At 39.8% G+C, this 22,041-nt stretch overlaps 2 protein-coding genes across 13 annotated transcripts in view; one reads left to right on the forward strand and one right to left on the reverse strand.

Moving 5' to 3' along the window:
* The window catches only part of RAB27B (RAB27B, member RAS oncogene family), a 130,404-nt gene extending 122,561 nt beyond the window's left edge, over positions 1-7,843 (forward strand). For all 10 annotated transcript variants that reach the window (XM_005873605.2, XM_005873607.2, XM_014545602.1 and 7 more), the window contains 2 exons: positions 478-601; positions 1,648-7,843. In XM_005873605.2, coding sequence (XP_005873667.1) covers positions 478-601; positions 1,648-1,837 — 314 coding nt within the window. In that variant the 3' untranslated portion in view covers positions 1,838-7,843. The remainder of the gene's footprint in view (positions 1-477; positions 602-1,647) is intronic.
* A 1,847-nt stretch (positions 7,844-9,690) lies between these two features.
* Positions 9,691-22,041, reverse strand: part of CCDC68 (coiled-coil domain containing 68) — a 44,613-nt gene continuing 32,262 nt past the window's right edge. For all 3 annotated transcript variants that reach the window (XM_014545612.1, XM_014545613.1, XM_005873609.2), the window contains 5 exons: positions 20,844-20,926; positions 18,430-18,535; positions 16,530-16,613; positions 14,496-14,572; positions 9,691-10,149 (listed from right to left, as the gene is read on the reverse strand). In XM_014545612.1, coding sequence (XP_014401098.1) covers positions 10,092-10,149; positions 14,496-14,572; positions 16,530-16,613; positions 18,430-18,535; positions 20,844-20,926 — 408 coding nt within the window. In that variant the 3' untranslated portion in view covers positions 9,691-10,091. The remainder of the gene's footprint in view (positions 10,150-14,495; positions 14,573-16,529; positions 16,614-18,429; positions 18,536-20,843; positions 20,927-22,041) is intronic.

Below are 22,041 nucleotides of genomic sequence, written 5' to 3' on the forward strand. Positions count from 1 at the left end.
TCTCCCTCTCCCTCTCTCTCTCCCTCTCTCTCTCATTTCCTGGGGGGAAAAAGGACAAAAACCAAGTTTCCTGTCTTACAATTGCTTTTACATGACTTTGTGGTGGTTCAAAAACGTTCTGCTCTCTTAGATCATCACCTAAGCTCTTAAAGGAAAGAACAAATTTGTGTACTTTAAAATCATGTTCTGTTTTCTCCACTTACGTTTGAGGAACAAGTGGTATGAAACAGTATGTCCCTCTTGGAGGGCACGTCCTCAGATGGAGAAGAGCACTGGTAGGTGTTCATACAGGTGCTTCATGCAAATGATGACTGACCTTCACAACATGCAGCTTGTGAGGCAGCGCGTCCATTATACTTGGCTAATATAATAGAAAAAGCTGGAGATAAACAATTAGATTAGGAATCTCATATGAGCAGTCATTTGACATTGCTTGTTTGTAACTAGCTTGCCGGTTCCATCTGCTTTCTTTCTAAGGCCAACTGCAAGCAAATGCTTATTGTGAAAATCCAGATATAGTATTAATTGGCAACAAGGCAGACTTACCAGACCAAAGGGAAGTCAATGAGCGGCAAGCCCGGGAACTGGCTGACAAATACAGGTAAGTCAGTCACCTGGCAGTGTCATCCAACCTTGCACACTGCTGCTAAGTAATGGGGCACAAGGTTAATACTAGGAATTACAAAGATCTTCCAGAGGAATGTATGTGATATTTTAAATCAATTACTCATTAATCATAGCAGCTAACATTTACTGCATACTTATTAGGTACTAGCAACTGTTCCTAGATTTTAATTGATTTAACCCCTCATAACCATATGGAGCAGGCCTAGAGTTATCCCACTTTATATATGAAAATTAGGCATAGAGAGGTTAATAACTGAGGGGCGGCCACATCGCTAAGCTGGTAAGCAGCAGAGCTGACTTGAACCCAGACAGTCTGAGATCAGAACTCATGTTCTTCAACACGACCCTCTACTAGTGCCTCTCGATTGATAGCTGCAAACCTCTAAAGGTGATACCTGTGTGGACATAATATTGCAGCCTTTATTCTCAATGAACTTAAATGGCAAATGAAAAATTTTAAGACACCCCATGCAGTTATAACTTGACTTCCAAATCAGACGTTGTCATGATTTTTTTTTAATTTAAAGCAGTTTCATCACACCTGCCATTCTTTTTGGATTGTCCTTGAGAACATTAAAACTGTACAGGTGTTCTTGAAACTTTTGATTCCGAGTAAGTGGAGACTGTAGTCACAGGAATATCCTACTCAGTGGCAGTGTAATTTCTAAATCAGATTTATAGATAATTGATTAGAAGGGAAGTAACATTGATCACTAGTTTACCATTTTTTACCCTCTTAAATTTTAAAGAATAGTTATAGTGCCTTAACTTCAAGTTCCTGAGTACCTCCTGTATCCGCTTTCTTGCCCATAGTACTGGTTATATTCACACTAATGAGCAGCTCACCAGTTGTTACTCCCTGAGTAAGAACAGGGATGCTTTCCAACTCAGCCAGCAAAACCCTGAATATTGTGCAATCTCTGTCAGCCATATTTTCATATGTGTGACTCATTTGTACATCTTGTTGCCTCGTTTCTGATTTCTTCCTCTCGAAAATATTTCTCATCTCTTCCATGCTAGCATACCATATTTTGAAACAAGTGCGGCGACTGGCCAAGATGTGGAGAAAGCTGTGGAAACTCTTCTGGACTTAATAATGAAGCGAATGGAACAGTGTGTAGAGAAGACACAAGTCCCCGACTCTGTCAATGGTGGAAACTCTGGGAAGCTCGATGGGGAGAAACCAGCAGAGAAGAAATGCACCTGCTAGACCTCACACAGGAACTCATCATCCAGATCCCACCCAAATATTACTTCCCCAAACAGCGACAGACCACACAACTGTTGGGTAGACCATGCATAATGGCACATCTTTTTTTTTCTTCCAGAAAATGTATTTTAAGAAACCAAAATAGTCAGCAGTATTCAAAAGAATTGACCAGTTGTTTCTGAGGCCCCTTCAAACAAGATCAAAGATTTCTAACGTGATCTCACCATCATGGATGCCCAGTTTTTTTGTTTTTGTTTTTGTTTTTGTTTTTTTATAAAGAAGACAAGTGTGTAAGGGAGCACACAGATGAAATGACAGTGAGTTGTAAATGAGAACAAAAATTACCCTGTCATAGTGGAGAAAGAGATGGACTACCAAAGGGAGAACATAGAAAGTTGATTTTTTAAAAAAGATTGGGTTTACTTCACATGTAGAATCTGATTATTACTTTTAGGTTTGCATTGGGGAAACATAGTTAAAAATGGATACACAATAAAGAATTCTAAATGGATCATTAACAATGACATTACTCTGTACACCCAATACGCTGTATTAGAATGACTTAATTAGTGGTGAGGTTATGAGAGGATGAATGTCAGACTTCTGCTAAAATGTAGGAGTGTGTGTAATAATGCCATTTTTATATTATTAATAAATGGCAGATAGACAAGAACAAGATTGTGGATGACAATGTACAAGAGAAATGCCCTGGGATAAAAATGAAACTATGGGAACATGGCATTAGACAAATGAAATTAAATGTATCTGTTACAGATGTCTGGAAGAGTCACTTAGCCAACTTTCACTCAAGCCAATGAGAAGTTGACATTATCAGCTGGGATTAAGAGATGATCCAGAGGTTTCCATTTCAAACAAAATTTTAGAAATAGGTTCAGTGTTTGGCTTCACATTTCATTTTTCTTAGCAAATGGTGATAAATAGTCACAAGCACAAATTAAAGATTGCTGTTTATTTAAAAAAATCTCTCTTTAAAAATGCAGTCAACAAAAACGATTTCACCTTAATTTCTTTTAGATAAATATGCTGGTGATGTGAAACAGAAAGTGACTATTTATTGTGGTTTTCTTTTCAATTTACAAAATCCCAGAAACTCTAAATCGATTTTTCCCCTCTCTAACCCATACTCTGGCTTTGAATCAATTGTGAAAATACAGGTGTGTCACTTTGTAGACCAACAATTTCAGAATAATCATGGATCCATTTTATGGTCACTCTGAATTTCCATGTCACTAATCACATAAGAATTGATGATAACTCATGCCATGTTACAATGTATTTAGCACTTGTTTTTATTTTGCTTAAGGCAAAATGCCCATAGTTGACCTATATTTGGGGGTTGGGCAGGAATGGAACTGTATCATATCTCACCAAAAATTGGTTAATAACTTTATTTTTTTTTCACAAGAAGCTGCCTTTTCTTTCTAAAGACGATCTCAAAAGTATTTTTCATTTGCCTATTCTTATAATTATCACTTCCTATTAAACCATTGTTTAAATATTTCAGTGAAGGCATTACTCTTTACGTTTTCTTCTTTTACTATGAGTATATGATTTTTCTTCAGAATGGTTCCTCTTACTATAAAATCTTGCCAATTAAACTTCATTTTTCCAATTCGGTGCATACTTACTTTGTTAAGTTTCAGACACTGGAAACCCTAAACCCAGCTCCCCCCACCCCTTAACCTCTGCCTACCAACAACTATCTGGTATCAAATTCGTTTTAGGAACTCAGATCCGAGGGAATGTCTACGTATAGTGTTCTTAGTGTGGACTAGACCCAGAAATGTGCCCTGAATCAAAGTGATCTGGAAACTTTGATGGGCTAGCGCCTGGTGGAGTTCTGGGTGTCTGCTGCCCAGTTCCTCTAACTTCTGCAGCACAAAGCCAGCTTCTGAGACAGATCACACTCGGGTATTCCCGCCAATGGTATTTTTCTCCGTGATGTTCTTCATGACCTCAGTACCTGTGCCCTGAGGATAGAAAGCTATTGGCTAACATGGAAGATGCTTCTTTTGGAAGAAAGTGAGCAGAAACAATGTAGCTATTGTTTTAGCAGAATTTGGTGAACTTTTGAGGTCATTATGTCAATGTCTTATTTGGATCCAAATTGTGATATCCCCTGCATTTCCATAATAGGGAATGTTTAGCCTTTATAAAAATTCTGAAAGTATTCTATTTTGGATATGTCTTTTTGTTTCTTTTGATTTTCCAGTTACATGATTGACTTACTTATGCCAAATTTCTGTCATTGTCAGCTATTTAACAAGCATTTATTCAGGGTCTATTTTAAGATTGTCATTTGATAGTTGCAGCGTGAAGCAGAGGGTGATGATGCCCATAATTATAGAACTACGCCTGTAAAAATAACAATTATTGGGTAATAATCTCAAGTACGACAAAACTTAAGACAAGAAAATTACTTTGTAGTGGTATTCTACTTATAAAAACTTGATCTAAGAAATATTTTCTGTCAAGTTTGACATCTGACCCCAAATTCTATGTCAACGTTAATAGAAATTCCTTCTCTTATTATTTCCCAATTAATTAGTCTGTATTATTTATTTTACAACCTCAAATTAATTTGGGGCCCTGAAGTAGTGTATAGACCACTTTAAAGGATTGCATAGCCCCTTTAACTCACAACAATATATATGTTTAGCCAAGATGAGCCCTGTAACTAATTATCTCCCAAATGCTCTAGTAAGCCAAATTGTATTTTGGAAAAATCTTTGAAGTGTACATGACATTCCTTTCTGGTATAGAAACCACTTCTGAAGTGTTCGCTCTGTTTCAATGTTTACATCGCTCTAACACAGTGCCTCGGATACTTCTGTGACCACATTTGTCTCCAACCTATAGCTCACTTCCTATAATGTCATTATAGGAAGGCCTCACAGAGACATGAACACAGCTTAAGGTCTTTGATGTCTTTGGCAAAGGGTTCAAGGACGTCATCGGGATCGGAGACCATTACCACCGTCTCCTGGTCTCCTAGCTCACTTCTCATGGAGTGAGCATTACTTGAGACTCTTAACTGAATAGGTACAAGGTTACCTTTCTGTGTAAAAAGAGAAAACTCCTTTTAGAAATGTACCAAAAATAGTTGAGAGAACACAATATTTGTCTTGGTATGACGGGGGTGGCAGGTCAGGAATCGGCGGAGAAAATATTAAGTGCTGGGAGTTGAGCTTGCAGGTCTCTACATAAGAGTTTTAAAATTCTTTCCAAGTCACACTCTAGCCAGTTTGCCACCATTTCCATAGTATCAGCTATCACACTGCACACAATTCAACGCCAGCATTTTCTAAAGTAAACCTTTTACCTGTTGTTTTTAACCAGATGAGTCATTTTTTTGTATCAGGGGGTGTCTTTCTTATGCTTCTAGTGTCAGTTACCCTCTGCCAATCAGGTTGGATGAACTGGGCAAGAGTTTTAATCAGCCCTTGTAAGAGACAGAAGCTTGAGCCTAGAGAAGGACATGACTATATTAAAAAGTAATAATAGCCAAATATTTTTAAACTGTAAATTGAGTCAACAAATTTGATGAAACGTATATATTTTCGCCAATAGAGTGAGCACAGCAGGTAGAGAACTATGTAAATATGTGTGATAGAGTGTACAACTAGGTAGAGTGTATAACCTGGAGACTTGTGTCTATGAAACAAGATTGTTTGCTGCCCATATCTCTGTTCACCTGAATAAAAAGGAGGGGGGGGGGGCACATGCTTTCCTCATTGTGTATCACACTCACCCATTTGAAGGAAAATCCTCATCCATAAAGAATTTAGGAGTTTAAAACTCAAACTTTAAAGAAATGATATTGAAATTTCTGTCTCCTAAGATAGTGAATAATTCTTTAAAAGGATGTTCTGAGAGCTGATGTTAACCAAAGTGATTTTAAAAGTTTACTTTCATCCTCTACTACCTAGCTTTAAGAGATGTCTAGAATGTTTAAGTATTTTAGGGAAAGCTTTATCATTTTTTAAGGATGCTAAGATGCTGTCTATATTTGAAAACATTGTCTAAAAGTTCACCAAAAGCTATGGTTTTTTTTTCTTGATGATTTTTTGAGCAATATGATATAAACTTATTTCTGGGGAGAGTGCTGAGCTCTTACCAGGGACAGTCGATATAGAATATTATCTGAGATGAGTGTTGTCTCAATGCTTTATAAATCCATGAAACTACTTGTCTCACAAAGTAGGATTGATAAAAATTATTGCTAGATATATAGGGAATGTTATAAACTTATTTTCTTAGAACGCTTGGGTGAAGACCCACTCATGATGACATTGTTGAGCAAGCACTATAGAGAGAGATAAGAATTAAAAAGTTGTCTACGTAGAGTCCTTAGATCTGGCAGAACATGGAGAAGTTCATACTTAAAAGGTTGATTTTTAGGTAGGAAAAAAAAGAGTACAGAAAGAGTTTTTGTAAGTAGATATGTGGGAAATATTTATTCATCCTTTTTATCTAACAAGTAGAGGAGTCTATCCTTAGAACTAAGCTAATAAAACTATTTAAGCTAAAAAATATTTCATTATTAACATCAAACTTTTGGAAACTTGGGAACATTTTATTTATCTGAACCTCATAAACTGGAGTAGCATCACATATATGATGATAGGCAATCTCCCCCCACCTGTGGTGCGGGGCGTGGGGGCGCGTGCGGAGAGGGGCAGAGGGAGATTTTCTATCATCATCTATAGAGAGGAGAGAAAACAGTGACAAACTAGTGGGATTCTTTTAAAGGGTGTCATCTTTTAAAGAAAAAAAATACAAATGAATCATCTTTGGAATGAGTCATTTCAATGTTTTCAGGTTCTTTTCTTTCCCACAAATTGTGGAAGTCATGACTAATATCCCTCAGCTGACTTAGTCTTTAAGGGTCTTTAGGAAATTGTGTAGGAGCTGGTATATCTGTCCTTAACCTAATGGGTCCCTTATTTAACCAGTGGCTGTTGTCTTTATATCTGTTGGCCCATCAAAATAGTGTCCCTACTGATATGTAGTAACATATGCTTATCCTTAATCTTTTATTCTCCAGGTTATTTTTTTCAAATGCTCATTGAGAGGAAGACTTGTCCAGAAAGAACAAGTTGGGGACACATGTCTGTTATTAAGTATCTTAGTGGTTTCTCCTCATGTGGGACTTATAAACCCTGCATGTCTCACAGGGTTCATTTCGGGCTCAATGGAGAACATATAGAAGTTGGCTTGTAAGGTTTATTCCATTTCATAAACAGACACTATTATCACAAACTAAGAACTAATAAAAATCACAATCATAATTTAAAACCGGAGACACAACTAATTTTAGTAGATATATTGGAAATTACCAATGGGTAGTCAACTTGAGGTCATTGTATTTGATTGAAAATGTTTAATATATCTCAAGTTACTGGAAAAAAAAAGAGTTCTATTTCATTTTGTATGTTACTTGCATTTCTTTCACAGAGTCCAATTCTATTCCAGATAGTATATTACAACTTAGTCAACAACCTCCTTGTACAAATAGGGCTTTTATTTCCAGAGCCTTGTAAAAGATACTCTCTCTGAAATTATTTAAGAAATTATTTAAGTTTCCCTGCTTAATGTGTCAAAAGTAGACAGTGTTCTGACATAACACTGATGCGCTTCATGTATCCCAATGGTCTACCGTTAAGTGATAGTGTCCTCATTTTTAGGTGAAGCACGTTGGGTTGCTTTTGTATGTCATCTACACACATCTCTGTTTTGACTAGTGCTATGAATGTAACTTAAAACTTTTAAGTATAGTGTGTTTTTTTCTATATGCTCCTGAGTAGACTGTGGTGCCTGACAAACCCCGTTAGGTCATTATTTTGTTGTACCAAAGTTCTAGTGACTTCAGAAATCATTGCATCCAATGATTTTGTGGTGTCTGGGTTTGAATACTATGGCTGAGAACTGTATTCAGTGATTATTACCTGCACACTTTCCAAATAAATGAATTTTTATCAATTATTTTGTGTAGTGAAAGCAGCCTTTTTTTCTGTGCTGAAGGTCAACATGTCATGGATCGGGGAACATTAAATGGGTATTAACATGAAACTTGCATCACATTAAATGGCATCCACCTGAAATTGATACAATGTTATGTCAATTACGCATCCATTAAAAAGGAAAGGTGTCCCTTAGGATGCAGTCAGTGATTTTATCTCTCTCTCTAAACTTTCTCATTTATTATTTATTTAAAGACTGGGTTTTGCAAGGGAAATTTTCTAATAACTTTAAATGATGCATTTATAAAATTAGCACTTACCATGTTGAAGTATTCTATAGTACACAGCATTTCCACATGTTATAACCTACTTCTTCCCCATAGCAGAATGCTAAGGCAGGCGGTGGTATCTCCCTTAGTCACAGACTGGTGAAAGGACCATTGTTCAAGGAAAATTCTAGTCCACAACCATGCAGTTTCCTTAAATGTTCATTTACAAAGGCTGCCCCAAGCTCTCAACCGGGCATGTGCCCTGACTTGAACCTTGACCTCCTGGTTGATAGGTCAACACTCAACCACTGAGCCATAAGCTGGGCTGTTTGTTTGTTTTTTAAAGTGACATAGTTTGCTAAATACTTAAGAAGGACTTCTTTTTGTTGGTATTGTTAATCCTCACTCAAGGACATTTTTTCCCCAATTGATTTTTTAGAGAGAGTGGAAGGGAGGGAAGGATGGAGAGAGAAGGGGGCGGGGGAGAGAAACATCCATGTGAGAGAGACATGTTGATTGGTTGCCTCCCGCACGTGCCAGACATGTGTGCCCCCGACTGGTAGGAGGATCAAACTGCAACCAGTTATGTGCCCTGCCTGGGAATCCAACAGGCAACCTTTTGGTGCACAGGACAATGCTCAACCAACTGAGCCACTCTGACGGGGAAGGATATATTATTTTAAAATTGTTTACACCCTGGCTGGGATGCTAAGTGGATAGAGAATTGGATGGAGCACCAATGGGTAAGAGGAACCCACATGGTCTCTGAGTGAAGTCTCCTACTGCACAGTTATGTACCATTTCAAGGGTGACAGTACTTTGATGGATTTATAAATACATCACTTCACCTCATTTGTTCAGACCTTTAAATATTTCATAGATGACAGGGATAATTTCACATTCCACATTGAAAGGCTTTGAGCATCTTTCCTGAGTAAATGTTTCGAGTTACACACTAGTGAGGATGATCAAAAGGCTTCAAGCAGTTCACCCTTTAGGGTGACTAAGGTCTTCCATTATCCCTTTAGTCGAAGAGCATTCTGCTTTCCTGGCTGTCAGTACGTCCGAGTTTCTACAGGTTAAAATTTGGTTTTACTCAGAATGATCAAGGCTCCACCTGTAATGAATGCATGTACCGACATTTAAGCACACTTTCACAAGAGGACTGGACATATAATTCTAATTCGTGCATTCAGATTCCTCCTGGCTGCAGATCACAGCCATGTTCCTTTGAACTCATAATACAGGCATTTTTATGGAGGTCTGAGCCAACAGCAGTGTGTACCAGTCCCTACACGCCCCCAATATTTTACTTAGAAAATATAATAAATATTGAAAAGGAAATTAGTCAGGAAGGCAGTCACAAAGTGCATTCCTTTGTACTTAAGTGTGCGCTGCCTTCAGCAACCAATTTTCAATCCGAGCTGAAAAACCCTGGTTTCCTAAGGTGTGGTGAGGTAGCCATGTTTCTCAATTTGGGAGGGGTGTGTGTGTTGGAGAATCAGCTGAAAAGAATCTTCTCCTGCCCATAACTCAGTTGAGAATAATGAACTTATATCATAGTAAGATATATTTTATTATCCAAAAGTCAACTTTAAAATATAACATTTATTCATACACATATACACACTTCCTTCTACTTACATAAATAAAAACCATTATCAAAGGTTCAAGTTGACAACCTTAAACCATTCTCTTCAGTAAAAAATCTGCAAGAAAAGATAGGTTTTTAAAAACTTGAAAGCAGAATTTATCTTCCATCGTGGGAAAGCTCCTGGTTTCTTCACCCATTAAGTAAGCTTTGAAGAAAGAGTTCTTTCCCTCGAATATATGTTTGTTTGATTTTCTGGAATGTCATCCTCCTGCAAAACTATTGATGTATAATGGATTCCATTAAATACTGGCATTGGGCCATTTTAACATGCAAGTTTAGATTCTGTTTCAAAGAATACGTAAGACCCACGGAATGATCGTTCTCATTCAGATCTTCAGCCAGCCAGCTCATTTCCGTAGCCTAACCAACATCAAGTAGGGGGTAGAGTCTTCAGGCTTCAAGTCACTATAGAAAAGACCACACAGTCATCAAGATCAAGCACATTAAACTGCAAGGATGTAATTGCTGTACCACCGCCATTACCATCTCCACTGTCCTATACCACCGCATCACAACTAATTGCTTTAAGAGATGGCAGTTAATTGATGGATTGTAATTCCCCATGAGACACAGGAGAATCACATTGTGGAAGCATTAAACTTACTCAAATCCATGTAGTTGTACTAGAACAAAAGTGAGGAAGTGTGGGGGTCGGGGGGCGGGAGCGTTAGAGGCTGTGTCTGCCACTTCACGCAGTGAAGATACTCACCAGAGTGACCTGGAGATGGGAAACACATCAGTGCTCCCTCAGGATGTTTTAATTCTGTGCGTTTCTCAAAGCCTGACCTTCTCTCCTTAATGTGTGTGTGTGTGTGTGTGTGTGTGTGTGTGTATGTGTGTGTATGTTTTGTTTTTGTTGTCGTTGTCTAATGACCTCTAATCTCCACATCTACTGGTGTTCAACCCAAGAAACATCTATATGTTCTAATGCTCAAGGGAAAAGCAAAGCAAAGCAAAACAAAACAAAACACAAACTTGTTTAGGGTACTTACTGAGGGGTGGCATGGAAATATATTTTATGGGTGATTTAAGATATTTGCCTAGATTAATTTTTAAATGTACCTTTTTTTTAGTTAAGGGCTACTTTTATACTCCAATCTCTCTCTAGAGTTGTAAGCCCACTGTATGTTGGTGAATCCAGACTTACCAAACCATACTACTGCTCACATTCTCAAAGGAGCCCATTAACCATATTTCATTTTGCAAACATGAGACCTACTGTTGAGATAGGGTATGTGGTGAAATGGCTGTAACTGATAAGGGCTACAAGGATTATCACGGAGATAGTAAGACCAACCCCCAATGAATTTATGGCTGAGAACCCCCAGAAAACCAGCTCGATCCAATGTGGAGACTAATTTCACTTTGCAGTAATCCCTAGCTTCGTTATGTGCTCATTGTAACACATTAGCATTCCAAATCATACACCTGGCTGCCATGATTGGGAACAGAAAGCCAATATAAGAACACAATATGGACCATGGGGACCTTCCAAGAAGTCTCCATCCTGAATATTCCTCTCCCTTATTGAATGTTCTATCCTCAGATTAAATGATCCTCAATAAAGGAGGTAAATCCCACTAGGGCAGGGCTACTCTGCCTGTGGAGTAGCCTCCTCTCTCTCTCTCACTGCTTCACTACGAAACTTTCACTTTGAACTATATTCTGGCTCAAATTTGAATTTGTTCCTACATGAGGCCAAGAGCTCACAATGGGTCCCAGACCCTCGGGTCCCTGGACCCCTGGAATGCCTGCATCGCCATCATATATTCACACTGCAATTTCTATCAAAAAATCGTAAAACAAAGGGCATATTCAGTCCAGTTTCCCTATTTCAATTAGGGACTATTCCCATGTGCCTTTTCCCAAGTCATAGGAAGAAAATAAATCTTTAAAACTAAAAGGACTTTCACTCTAAATTAACTGCAGCTGCTGTAGGATTGCCCGTAGAAGCCATTGTCTCCAACACATCCCCTCTGTTCCTGCAGCCTTCCCCACTGGGATCTCGGCACTCATTACTGCAGTGGTTACAGTAAGGAGACAACCAGTTCCTGGCTGGCTCCATTCCTTCCAGGGTCAAAACAGTGGATGTTGGCCACAATGCCTCACCACCCCAAGGGGAATGGTATCTGGTGTGGATGGAAAGGGGCCACATACTAAACCTAACAACTTCAGGGGAGACCTATATGGCAGGCCTTGCAAACTCAGAGACCTAAAGTAGCCACATAGGGTTGTCTGAAATTAAAACTTCCTAATTAAAAGCAAGTCAGGGTGGTTAGTCATGTCTTAGGCCAGTATCTTCCTTGACAAAGGTCAGTCTTTACCTTAACTGGGTCTGTCTATTGTCCTTTTGCAGCTACAATAACAAACCCTTGGAATGTCAGAGTAATCCCCTTTTCCCAGCCCCCTCAGGGCACAATCTCCCACCAGAGTGAGAGACCATGCAGCCCCCTCATTGGTATCTTGTTCTCCCACATACCAGCTGTATGTGCTCTAAATGTTAATTAACTATCCTGTACCCACCAACTTAAAAGGATTTGTCTTTCTGTTTTATTCTTTATCTAATCTCCGAGATTTCCCCGCTTTGCTTTCTCCCACCTCTCTAATCTACCACCAATGGATTTCATGTAACCCCCCCTTAAATCTCCACCTTTGACTCTAATATATAAAATAAGCTGCAAAACTGCCATTCTCCAGAGCATTTGCCCAATCCATTGAGATTTTGCTTTTTGGCAATTGTCATCAGTTTGGCTCAAATAAACTCATAAAAATTCTCTACAGGTTCAGAGGTTTTCTTATGTAGATGACACTGTTAAGGGAGCAAAAATTTGATCATCCTCTCCTCCCTTGTAAAGTCACGTTTTGCCTTTCTATTCCAAACTCTTCCCCTTCCCCGCTCTGAAGTGACCTCAGTAAAACCTCGGTATAACGGACTAATTCAAGTGAGGGGGTGTCTGTTAAAGCAGAAAGTCCCTTATATAACAAAGTAGGTTTTCCAAATTCATGTATTAAAAAATTGACAAATTACTTAGTTTACCTGTTTTTACTTATGTAGACCTGCTTGTGTAATTAAAATTTAGTATGTATGAAAGGTTTAATTTCACAGAAAAGTTTTCTATATGTATTACTATAATTTTAAATTTACACTGAATAGGTCTAGTAAATGCATGCATTCTTCAGTCACCATGAGTAAGCAAATGCACACGGCTGGGCGTGGCGTAGCCCACGTGGGAACATGGGCCAGCAGGAATTAAAACTGCCGCAGAAAGCCTCCAGATGACAGAACCAATTACCACACAGGTGATGCGGTGTGATCAAGGGCTAATCATTCCCTGAATATTGTTAATGACCAATGACTCTAGGATTTAAACATGTAGACTACAGTTTTGGTACATAGTCTTGATCTACGTTTGTGAAATTACTAGAGTGTTTTTTCCAACATATGGTCTGTTCACTAAAATTTGTTAACAATAAGAGTGAATTAATAAAAAAAAATAACCTATTAATTTAATTATAAGCAAATCTTGGTTAAAAGCATTTTTAAATTAACAGGGTGTTAATTTTCTCTTATGACATATGGACCGGAAATTTTGTCTGTTAAACCCGAAGTCCATTAAATCGAGGTCCACAAAATCGAGGATTGACTGTCCTCTCACTGCTTCTGAAGTGTGGGCATTTCACTGCCTCCTTTACTACTACCGGGGCTACTTTCTTTTCTTGATTGGAAGCTGCAGGGCTAGTGGCCAAAAAGTTAAGAACGTAGCATCTGGGGGCCCAATGATTTTAGAAGACCGGTTCATACTGGTTTCCTCTCTAGGCTGTAGTTACATATATGATTAGCCAAGTGAAGCACTTGTTTCAGGGACTAAGACAGAGAGGCTAAGGCCTGAACTCCTAGCCTGATGCTAATCACAGCGGGATTCTCCAGCTCAGGCATGCGCCAAGAGTTTCAGAAAATGGGCTTCTGCCCCTGAGGGGCTAGACTGGGAAATTCAAAAGCTGCTAGAACAGGAAGTTTTTAATCACTTTTTAAATTATTCATGTAATTACAGACTGTTTTCTTTTAAGTGAATATTTCATAGAGTATTACAAAAATGAGGTTGAGACCAGAAGTCTTTTTGTTTTGTTTTGTTTTACATCTTGTCACTTTGGATTCTGTCAACACTAGAAAATGACTTTGATGGTTTCAACTATCATTTCCATTGCTTTACTGGGTCATTATCATTGCTTAATTGGGTCATTATTATTGAAGACACTTGTCATTAACAACGCAGGCAGTAAAGTGAAATACAAGGAACTAGTCTTATCCTCTTGACATTTATAACATATTTTGATTTGAGGTATAGACATGGACATTTAAATAAATATAAGCAATTTATGCTTAAAATACTCATCAATAGCATAGAACATGTGAGCAGTAGAAGAACAAGGACAAGAGAGGAGCCTATCTAGTTTGTTTGCAGAAAGTACTGAAGCCTACCTTGGGCTTGTTTTGCAACAAAGAAGAGGTAAGAGATATCTAAGTGAATTAATTCATTTATTCAGTAAGCATTCATATGTTAGGCTCTGAGAAGTCAGTGGTGAACAAGATTAACACAGTTCCTAGTCTTGAAGAACTGAGAAACAGACAGTAAACAATGACATAAGTATGAATACATTGGGATCTCTCTCCAGTGAGATGAATGTCAGCATTCATGAATGTTCAACAGAGGTTGTGAAGACAGGTGGGGGTAGAAGAAGAGAGACTTTACCTTGTAGCGACGGCCTTAGATACCATTGTCCTAGGAGTTTCAGACCAAAGTGCCACCTTGGTTTTTAGTTCTTTATTCTAAAGTTGAAAAAAAAATAGTTCAGAAATCACATAGCTAGCACATTAATCATGCTCCTGATCAACCCTACATCACTCCTTGTCCTTCCTGTCAGAACACAGAAGGTAACCAGTTGAAAGTCACTAATATCTCTGAAATTACGCACTCACTAGCTGGGTGACCTCATTCAGTTACTTAACCTCTCTGTGCCTAACTTCTTCATCTGTATAACAGATATAATCATAGTCTGTTCTTCAGAGGTTCTGAAATGAGATAAAAACATGTAAAGAACTCAGCTCAGTGCCAGGCACTGATTTTTAAGACTTAAAGGCAGTTGGTTTTGAACTGCACGGAGTGATTGCCCATCGATGGTATGTTTGCATGATTTTTTGTATTATATTAGCTTATCCATATTTACTCTTTTATATAGAATGAATTAATATGTTAGCTGTGTAAAAATAACATAAGAAAAATATTTTATCAAGTAATATTTGCCAAAAGGCCACTTCGTAAGAAAAGCAGTGAGGAGACGCCTTTGAAGACATTTCTTAGCAGACAGAGGTTGTAATGTGCCACGGATCATATCACCTGAGGCCCCCCGAGGTACCACCATCAGCCCTCACAGGGCACTTGAGTGAACACTAGTTTTGAGCCAATTATTCCACAATCACCACGCTTTCAGCTGTGGAGAGCTGTGAGCATTGTCTTGATCAATGGACAGTCCCATATGACCTCAAGCAGGTGAGAACCTAAGCAAAGCCTGAGGCTTGAAGAGTTCACCCTGCAGAATAATGAGAACAGTGGTCCTCTGGGAAGGTAGAAAAGGTTACAAAATTCAAGATGTAAAAATATGGACAACCTCTTTCTGTTATGAGTTTTTTCTTCTGTTGGGAAAGCAGAAGGAACACGGTGGTGGGGGTAATGGTGAGGTGGGAGGAATAGTGAGGTGGGGAATGGTGAGGTGGGAAGAATGGTGAGGGGGGAGGAATGGTGAGGTGGGAGGAATAGTGAAGGGGGATGGTGAGGTGGGAGGAATGGTGTGGCAGCATGCTGGGAGTGTGACTGTGTAGTTCTGGTCTGCCCTGGGGAGGAGCAAAGCTCCAAAAGGTGAGCAGGTTTGCAAGGAAGTCAGAGCCTCTGCGTATCCACAGAACAGGACAACACGGAAGCAGACAGCAAGCAGGATCGAGGGCTGCAGTAGCCAAGGTGGCCAGGTCGGGGCAGGCAGTGACTAGCCATCTGACAAAGACAGAAGGGTTGACCCTGAGCAGGAAGTTGAGCTGAGGCAGCTGTGGGGGCTTCATATACCCCAACCTTAGTGGGGGCTTCCCTAGTTCAAAGGGAATAGTGGGCAGATAGAAAAACATCTCAGTAAATGATCAAGTCTTACACTGAGTTTGAAAACTCTGAAAAATAAGAAAATTATAAGAGCCTTCTTGAAGTGAGTGAGCCCTGAGGCAAAGTTTGGAAGCCACGTGGATATGGATAAAGGAAGAAGAAAAGAGAGGACACCTCAGGGTGAGAAATAGGTAAAGGCTAGGGACAGGCTATCTGACTAAGTTGGCCTTGACCAACCTTCTAATGCCAGTCCATATCAGCTGTCTCCACAATATAGCAAGTATTCTGGAAAATTTGCATGGACTTTTAACAATTATTTATTAATATGTAATGTTAATAATTTAATAATAATATCAAGTGTTTAATACTGATACTGTAGTAATGATTAAGAGCACTTCTCCCCAGAGCTATAATTTCTTATGCATAGAAGATGCACATATACACATATTCACAAAAAGACACTCATAGATCATCACAGATATGCACATATACTCACATATGGACACCCAGACATAATTGCACACAACTACACACATACACACACACACACACAAGACATTCATACACAGGCTCACAGAAACATTGAACACACACACACACAGTCACATTCACACTGAAATATATGAGATTCCTTCTTACCTGGGCTTCAAGTACATTAACTTTATCTTTCAAATTTTCAATTCTTTTATCTTGTTCTTTTAAATTAATTTTTAAGCCTTCCATCTAAGAATTAGGAAACACAATTGAAAAACCTTGTCAGACAACAGGGAATAGTTATGTAAGTAAGGAATTGTGCAGGTTTCTGTGGTCAAATGAGGTATATCCAATACAAAAATGAAATCCCAAAGCATCAGGAGACTCAGTAGGCCAAGGAGAATGGCTGAACAAATTGGCTCCTGGGGATGTGAGCACACAGACGGTGCTATTAAACATTTCAATCTTTGGGAAACCTGTTTAAACCAAATTCAGCAGGAGTGCATCTGTGGAAAACAGCATTGGCCATCCTTATGTCTCAGCCACATAATGTTTTCATGCTGCAGATGCAGAGGCCAATGGACAAGATGACAGGCCACTGCCTGGCATGGGGAAGCAACCTGAGGCAGAGATCTGGTCAACCAGTGTGGAGAGTGGCTACAGTGTTTGGACAGGTTCAAGCCTTGGACTAATGAGAGGGCACAGTCCTCTCATTGCCACGTGCAAGTCCCAGCTTGGAGGGCAGAGCCCTCCCAGCACAATTATAGCCAAGAGCTATGGTTGTGAGCTTGAACCTATGGTCCAAACATGTGTCCCCACGTGCCTGAGTGATGTGGGCTTGATAGAGTTCAGGTGCATGTAATTGAGTAGGATGGAAACTCATGAGAATGTTGTAAACATCTTGACCACACCCTTACTTTGCCTCTTGGAATCTGTCTATAAAATAAAGACACAGCTTGTGGGTGCTGTTGCTGTATCTCCATCAGAGAAGCAGTGTCCCACCGAGACCCAGCTTTCATTCTCTTGTCTGTCTTTTCTAAGCCTTTGGCCGTGCTGGCATGGCACAAACCAGCAGCATGATGAGGCGAGCCTGCTTTGCTTCAGAAGAAAAGCATCAGGCCAGTGGCAGCATGGAACTGGGAGGTGGAAGTGTGCAGGAAGAGGAAACTCATGGATTCTAAGGCCAACCCTGCCACTACCGGCTCCGTCATTTAACTACTGTGGGCCTCAGGTTTCCCATCTATAAAATGAGAACGTGGGATGCCCCTAAGCCCTTTCTGGCTCTGAAGAGCCGACAGTCGATTCTCTTGGTGAGGTTCTAACCACATAAGCACCAACGTTACATTTATGTCAGGAAGGTGTTTGAGGTATTTAGAAAGACTCCTTTTGGAAACAAATATTAGTACAAAAATGAATGAAGACAACCCTTTTCTAACACTCCTCCTAAGTAAATTTACATGAAACTGACCAGTTATTTCTTCCTCAAGAAAAGGCTGAGCCTCCAAATATACACAATCTTCTAAAGAACACTGTACATTACCTGGCTCAGGACACTTGAAAACTCACTGAAACATCTAAAACAGCGATTTTCAGCTGGTGTGCCAAAAAATGTTTAAACATGCAATACCTGACTCTGTAGTCAGAGGCACTGACCTCTTTTCCCTTAGATTGTCAAATAAAAAGTGACAACAGCCAACACAACCATAGCCGTCCGGGTGTGAATGAATCAAAATTACTTTTTTTTGTTAGATCAGCAAAAAACATATTTTTCGTGTGCTGCGGGATTTTAGTAATTAGTTCATGTGTGCTATGAGATGAAGAAGGTTGAAAATCGCTGATCTAAAGAGCAGTTAAACACAATTTCCTCAGTATCTTAGTTGAGAACATTCCAGGTGTTGGCATACAGAAAAAAAAGGCATTGCAAACAGCCATGTTGTTCGGGAATAAAAGCAGCCACCCATGGGAAGAAGAATCTGGCTGCCTGTGAAGACCAGGCAAGCCGCTCCTATTGGGTCTTCTCACTGTAAACATACCATCTACCCAGAAACATCTGGATTAACCTGACCTCCTGGATGACTCTGCGTAGGCTCTGGTGTTGGGAGTGGATCACGAACTGCAGGTGAGAGATCTGCTCCTGGAGCAGGGAAATCTCCTTCTGAAGACCCTGGACACTGGAGATGCAAAAGGAGAGAGAGTAAAAGATTCACGAATGCATCGAACAGCTGGTATTTTTTTTGTTTTGTTTACAGCTGTGCTGCTAGGTTCTCCTCACTTGCTACCTTGCTACTTATTGGGCATTATGTGAGTCAGATGCCCAGGCCCCTTCACACAAGACACACTGAAGATAAACAGCCATAAGGCAGCCTCTGGTTAGCTCAGATAGGAACTTCAATAAGAATATAAATTCGTGTCTAAAGCTCCTTTCTGGCCCACCAGCAGGTGGTTGAGCCGGGTTGTAGTGACCCAGGTGAAGCATCGGCCTATCGAATGTGTCTTGCCTATGAGCACCCACAGACCTAGCACCCATCAGGATGCACAGAGAATTCGAGGGGGTAAGAGTTTAGAACATGGGGCCAGGAATGGAGACTTTACATACATACCAGAAACCCATTTCCAATGACACAGTCAGTATACCTTATAGATTGTCTGTTTGTCTATTCATTATTTTGGCTTCCTACTTTGGGTAATTCTGCTACCTGTAAATAGCTCAAGGGGGGAAAAAGGAGGAAATTAAATTCCAGGTAATATTTTGAGTCTACATCAACCATTGCGAAAAAAAGATGGTTGAAGTTTGAATTTAGATTATTCATAGTTTCCCAAAGCCCTACTTAGGTAACTGGAACTGATTATATAGTTATAATCGATTGCCAGTGTAATCTGAGTTATGAGACAACAGCATTATGGCAAGACCACCAAACTTGGGGGCCTCGTGAGTTTGAAGTCACACACCTTTCTAAGCCTCAGTAAAACAGAGATAATAATTCCTACCTCTTCTACTTTACAAGATTGTATTATAGACTTAAAGGGATAAAGTGAATGTACTTTTGGAAAATGAGTTTTTTACAAAGTAATATATGAATATAATTTTCACTTATTAAGGTTTTACAATTATTGGCCAACATCCAATTGCAATTCTGATTTCCATAGAGCCTGTTCAAATATTACAAAGGTCATGGAAATTCATGCCACTCTACAGAACATGTTCTCATTAGAAAAAAAAGTCTCTGTTTGTGTCACAGCATGTACTAAAAATTGTTTCTCAAACTTCATGTGCATTGGAGGATCTTGTTAAATCATCAGGGATCTTATGCATATTCTGATCCAGGAGGCACGGGCAGGGCTTGACATTCTGCCCAATAGGAAACAGTATTAGGCCAGTCTCTTTCCTCTGGAACTGGAGAGGAAAATGCAAAGAATATAAACCAGCTGGTGAAAATGGTGGGAAAAGTGAATGAGCTGTACAGGAAGAACAAAGGAAGAGTGAAACTGCTCGCACCCAGGACAGAATGGGAGCAACAAAATAATCTGGTTTCTAAAAGCCATGTCAGGTGCCCAGGGTGGCCTCCTGCCTTCCCAGAGATGCCTGCTCTCGAGGGCCACAGCTCTCCAATCTGAACCTAACAGAGATCACCTTTATTTGTGGGAGCTTCACCAAGTCTATACTGCTTTAACCCAAGAGTCTGATTCATGCTGATTTCATTTTATTGCCTCTTAGCAAAGTGAATACCTCTACACACAGCTCAGAAAAAGCAATAAATGAATATTTGTGATACTGACAAACCTATGAAAATTGCATAGGCCTGGGTGTTCAAACATCATTCTATAAACACAAAACATCCATTTCCCTCAAGATATTTCTAAAACCTCTTTAAGAATGTTTTGAGAATTCTTTATAACTACTGCTCATATAGAATAGAACTGAAAAAAAAAATAGGTCAATTTCGTTTTTCAAATAGTTACATTTTTTTTTGGCTCAAAAACTGACCAAAAAAACTATTATCAATAAAAAAATCATCTCTAAAAGAAAATTCAGACTGTCTGGACTCTTAATGGAACTAAGGAGTTTTTCACAGTATTTTTGTCACTTCCTACAAAGTTGGGGAACACCCCAAAACTACCTTACAATTCCACTGTGGCTGGACAATTTAATGTCTGCTACTGCAGAGACCCATCAACAAAATGTCAGAGGCACAGAAGGAATGAAGACCTCCACAGCAGCCCCTTTATCACCAAGGGTAACCGGGGAGGGGAGGGGCTCACTCAGTCTTCAGAAGGATTAACCTTCCCATGGTTTCCCTGCAGCCCAGTGAGTGGGGAGGGGGAGGCACACAGCGGCTAATGCCAGGCATTCTCTCCTCTCCTGCACTGACAGGCCTCCCGTATCCTTAGCGGGTGGTAGCCTTCTGTCCACTGGCCAGGGGACCAGTGGAGAGAAAAGGTTCCAGGAACTGCTATTACTTAGGAGGTAGATTCGCAAACCTTTTAGCATGTGTAGTGTTGGATCTGAGTTGCAGTAGCTTGTTTTCCAAAGACAGTTTTCTTTCTAGCAGTGTTCTTTTTTCCTAGGAGAAAATAAGATACAATATCTGCTTATCTCTCCCTCTCTCCTCTCTCTCTCTCTCTCTCTCTCTCTCTCTCTCTCTCTCTTTCTCTCTCTCATCAATATATGTGCATGTGCTAAGACATTCTTACAAACTGTTCACAAAAGATGCTTCTTGCAATAACAGGAATACCTCTTGAGCTAAAGAGGTCATTTTATGGAGCAGTGACAACCCGCCCCCGTGGAGCCTGGCCAGGCATTCTCTGTGCAGTTTTCACGTAGTTTTCAAAGTCCGGTTGTCTGAACAGGCTGTGTTCACTGTCCTCACCTGCCCGCAGCATTCTCCCCCGAACCCAGCGCACTGCCGACACAGCCTGCCCAGTGACCCCTCTCCTGCCTCTCCATCTCACTCCTGCAGGCCCCTGCTCATCCCTCCCACGGCTCTCCCACCACAGGTGCTTCTCCATTTGACCGAGATCGGCACCCAAGGACACTATTGAGCTTCACTTGATACCTACCTGCTCAAAGGGCATCTGTCAGGAAGTAGGAAAGCAGTAAATGCATTTCTAGGGAAGGACCAAGGTCACAAATGATAAAGTCACTTCCTAATTAGCATGTGAGCGAAAGGACATGGAGAAAGAATAAGCCTCAATGTCATTAGTAAGCCAAACTCTTTCCATCTGAAGGGAAAATAGACAAGTCCATGAAACACCAAGCTGGGGTGACTGGGTTCTTTTTTTGTATTTGATTATATGTATTCTGCACAATGCTGTTTACATGCACTCCTGCTACAGTATCTGTGTGGGTGAAATACAAGGCAGGCTTTACAGCAAAAACAGCAGCACAGTTTTGGACCTGCATTGACCTGGTTTTGAAATTTTATGGCTGCATAATTCTTGCCAAAGCTTTAATCTTATTGTTGTTAATAAAATCAACCAAAACTTGGAAATCAAAGTAATATACAGCATGTGGTTTTAATGTCATATTGGGTCACTTTAATAACCCGACCCAAGGATTATTTCATTCTCTTGGAGAATTTCCCTGTGTTTGATTTTTATTATTTATTATTACAGCCCTGACTCTGAAGTTGAATGTTAATATATAGATTCATGTTCTGTTTGAAAAGATAATCCCAAA

This window comes from Myotis brandtii, unplaced genomic scaffold (genome assembly GCF_000412655.1).
Source record: "Myotis brandtii unplaced genomic scaffold, ASM41265v1 scaffold416, whole genome shotgun sequence".
NCBI classification, from domain to species: domain Eukaryota; kingdom Metazoa; phylum Chordata; class Mammalia; order Chiroptera; family Vespertilionidae; genus Myotis; species Myotis brandtii.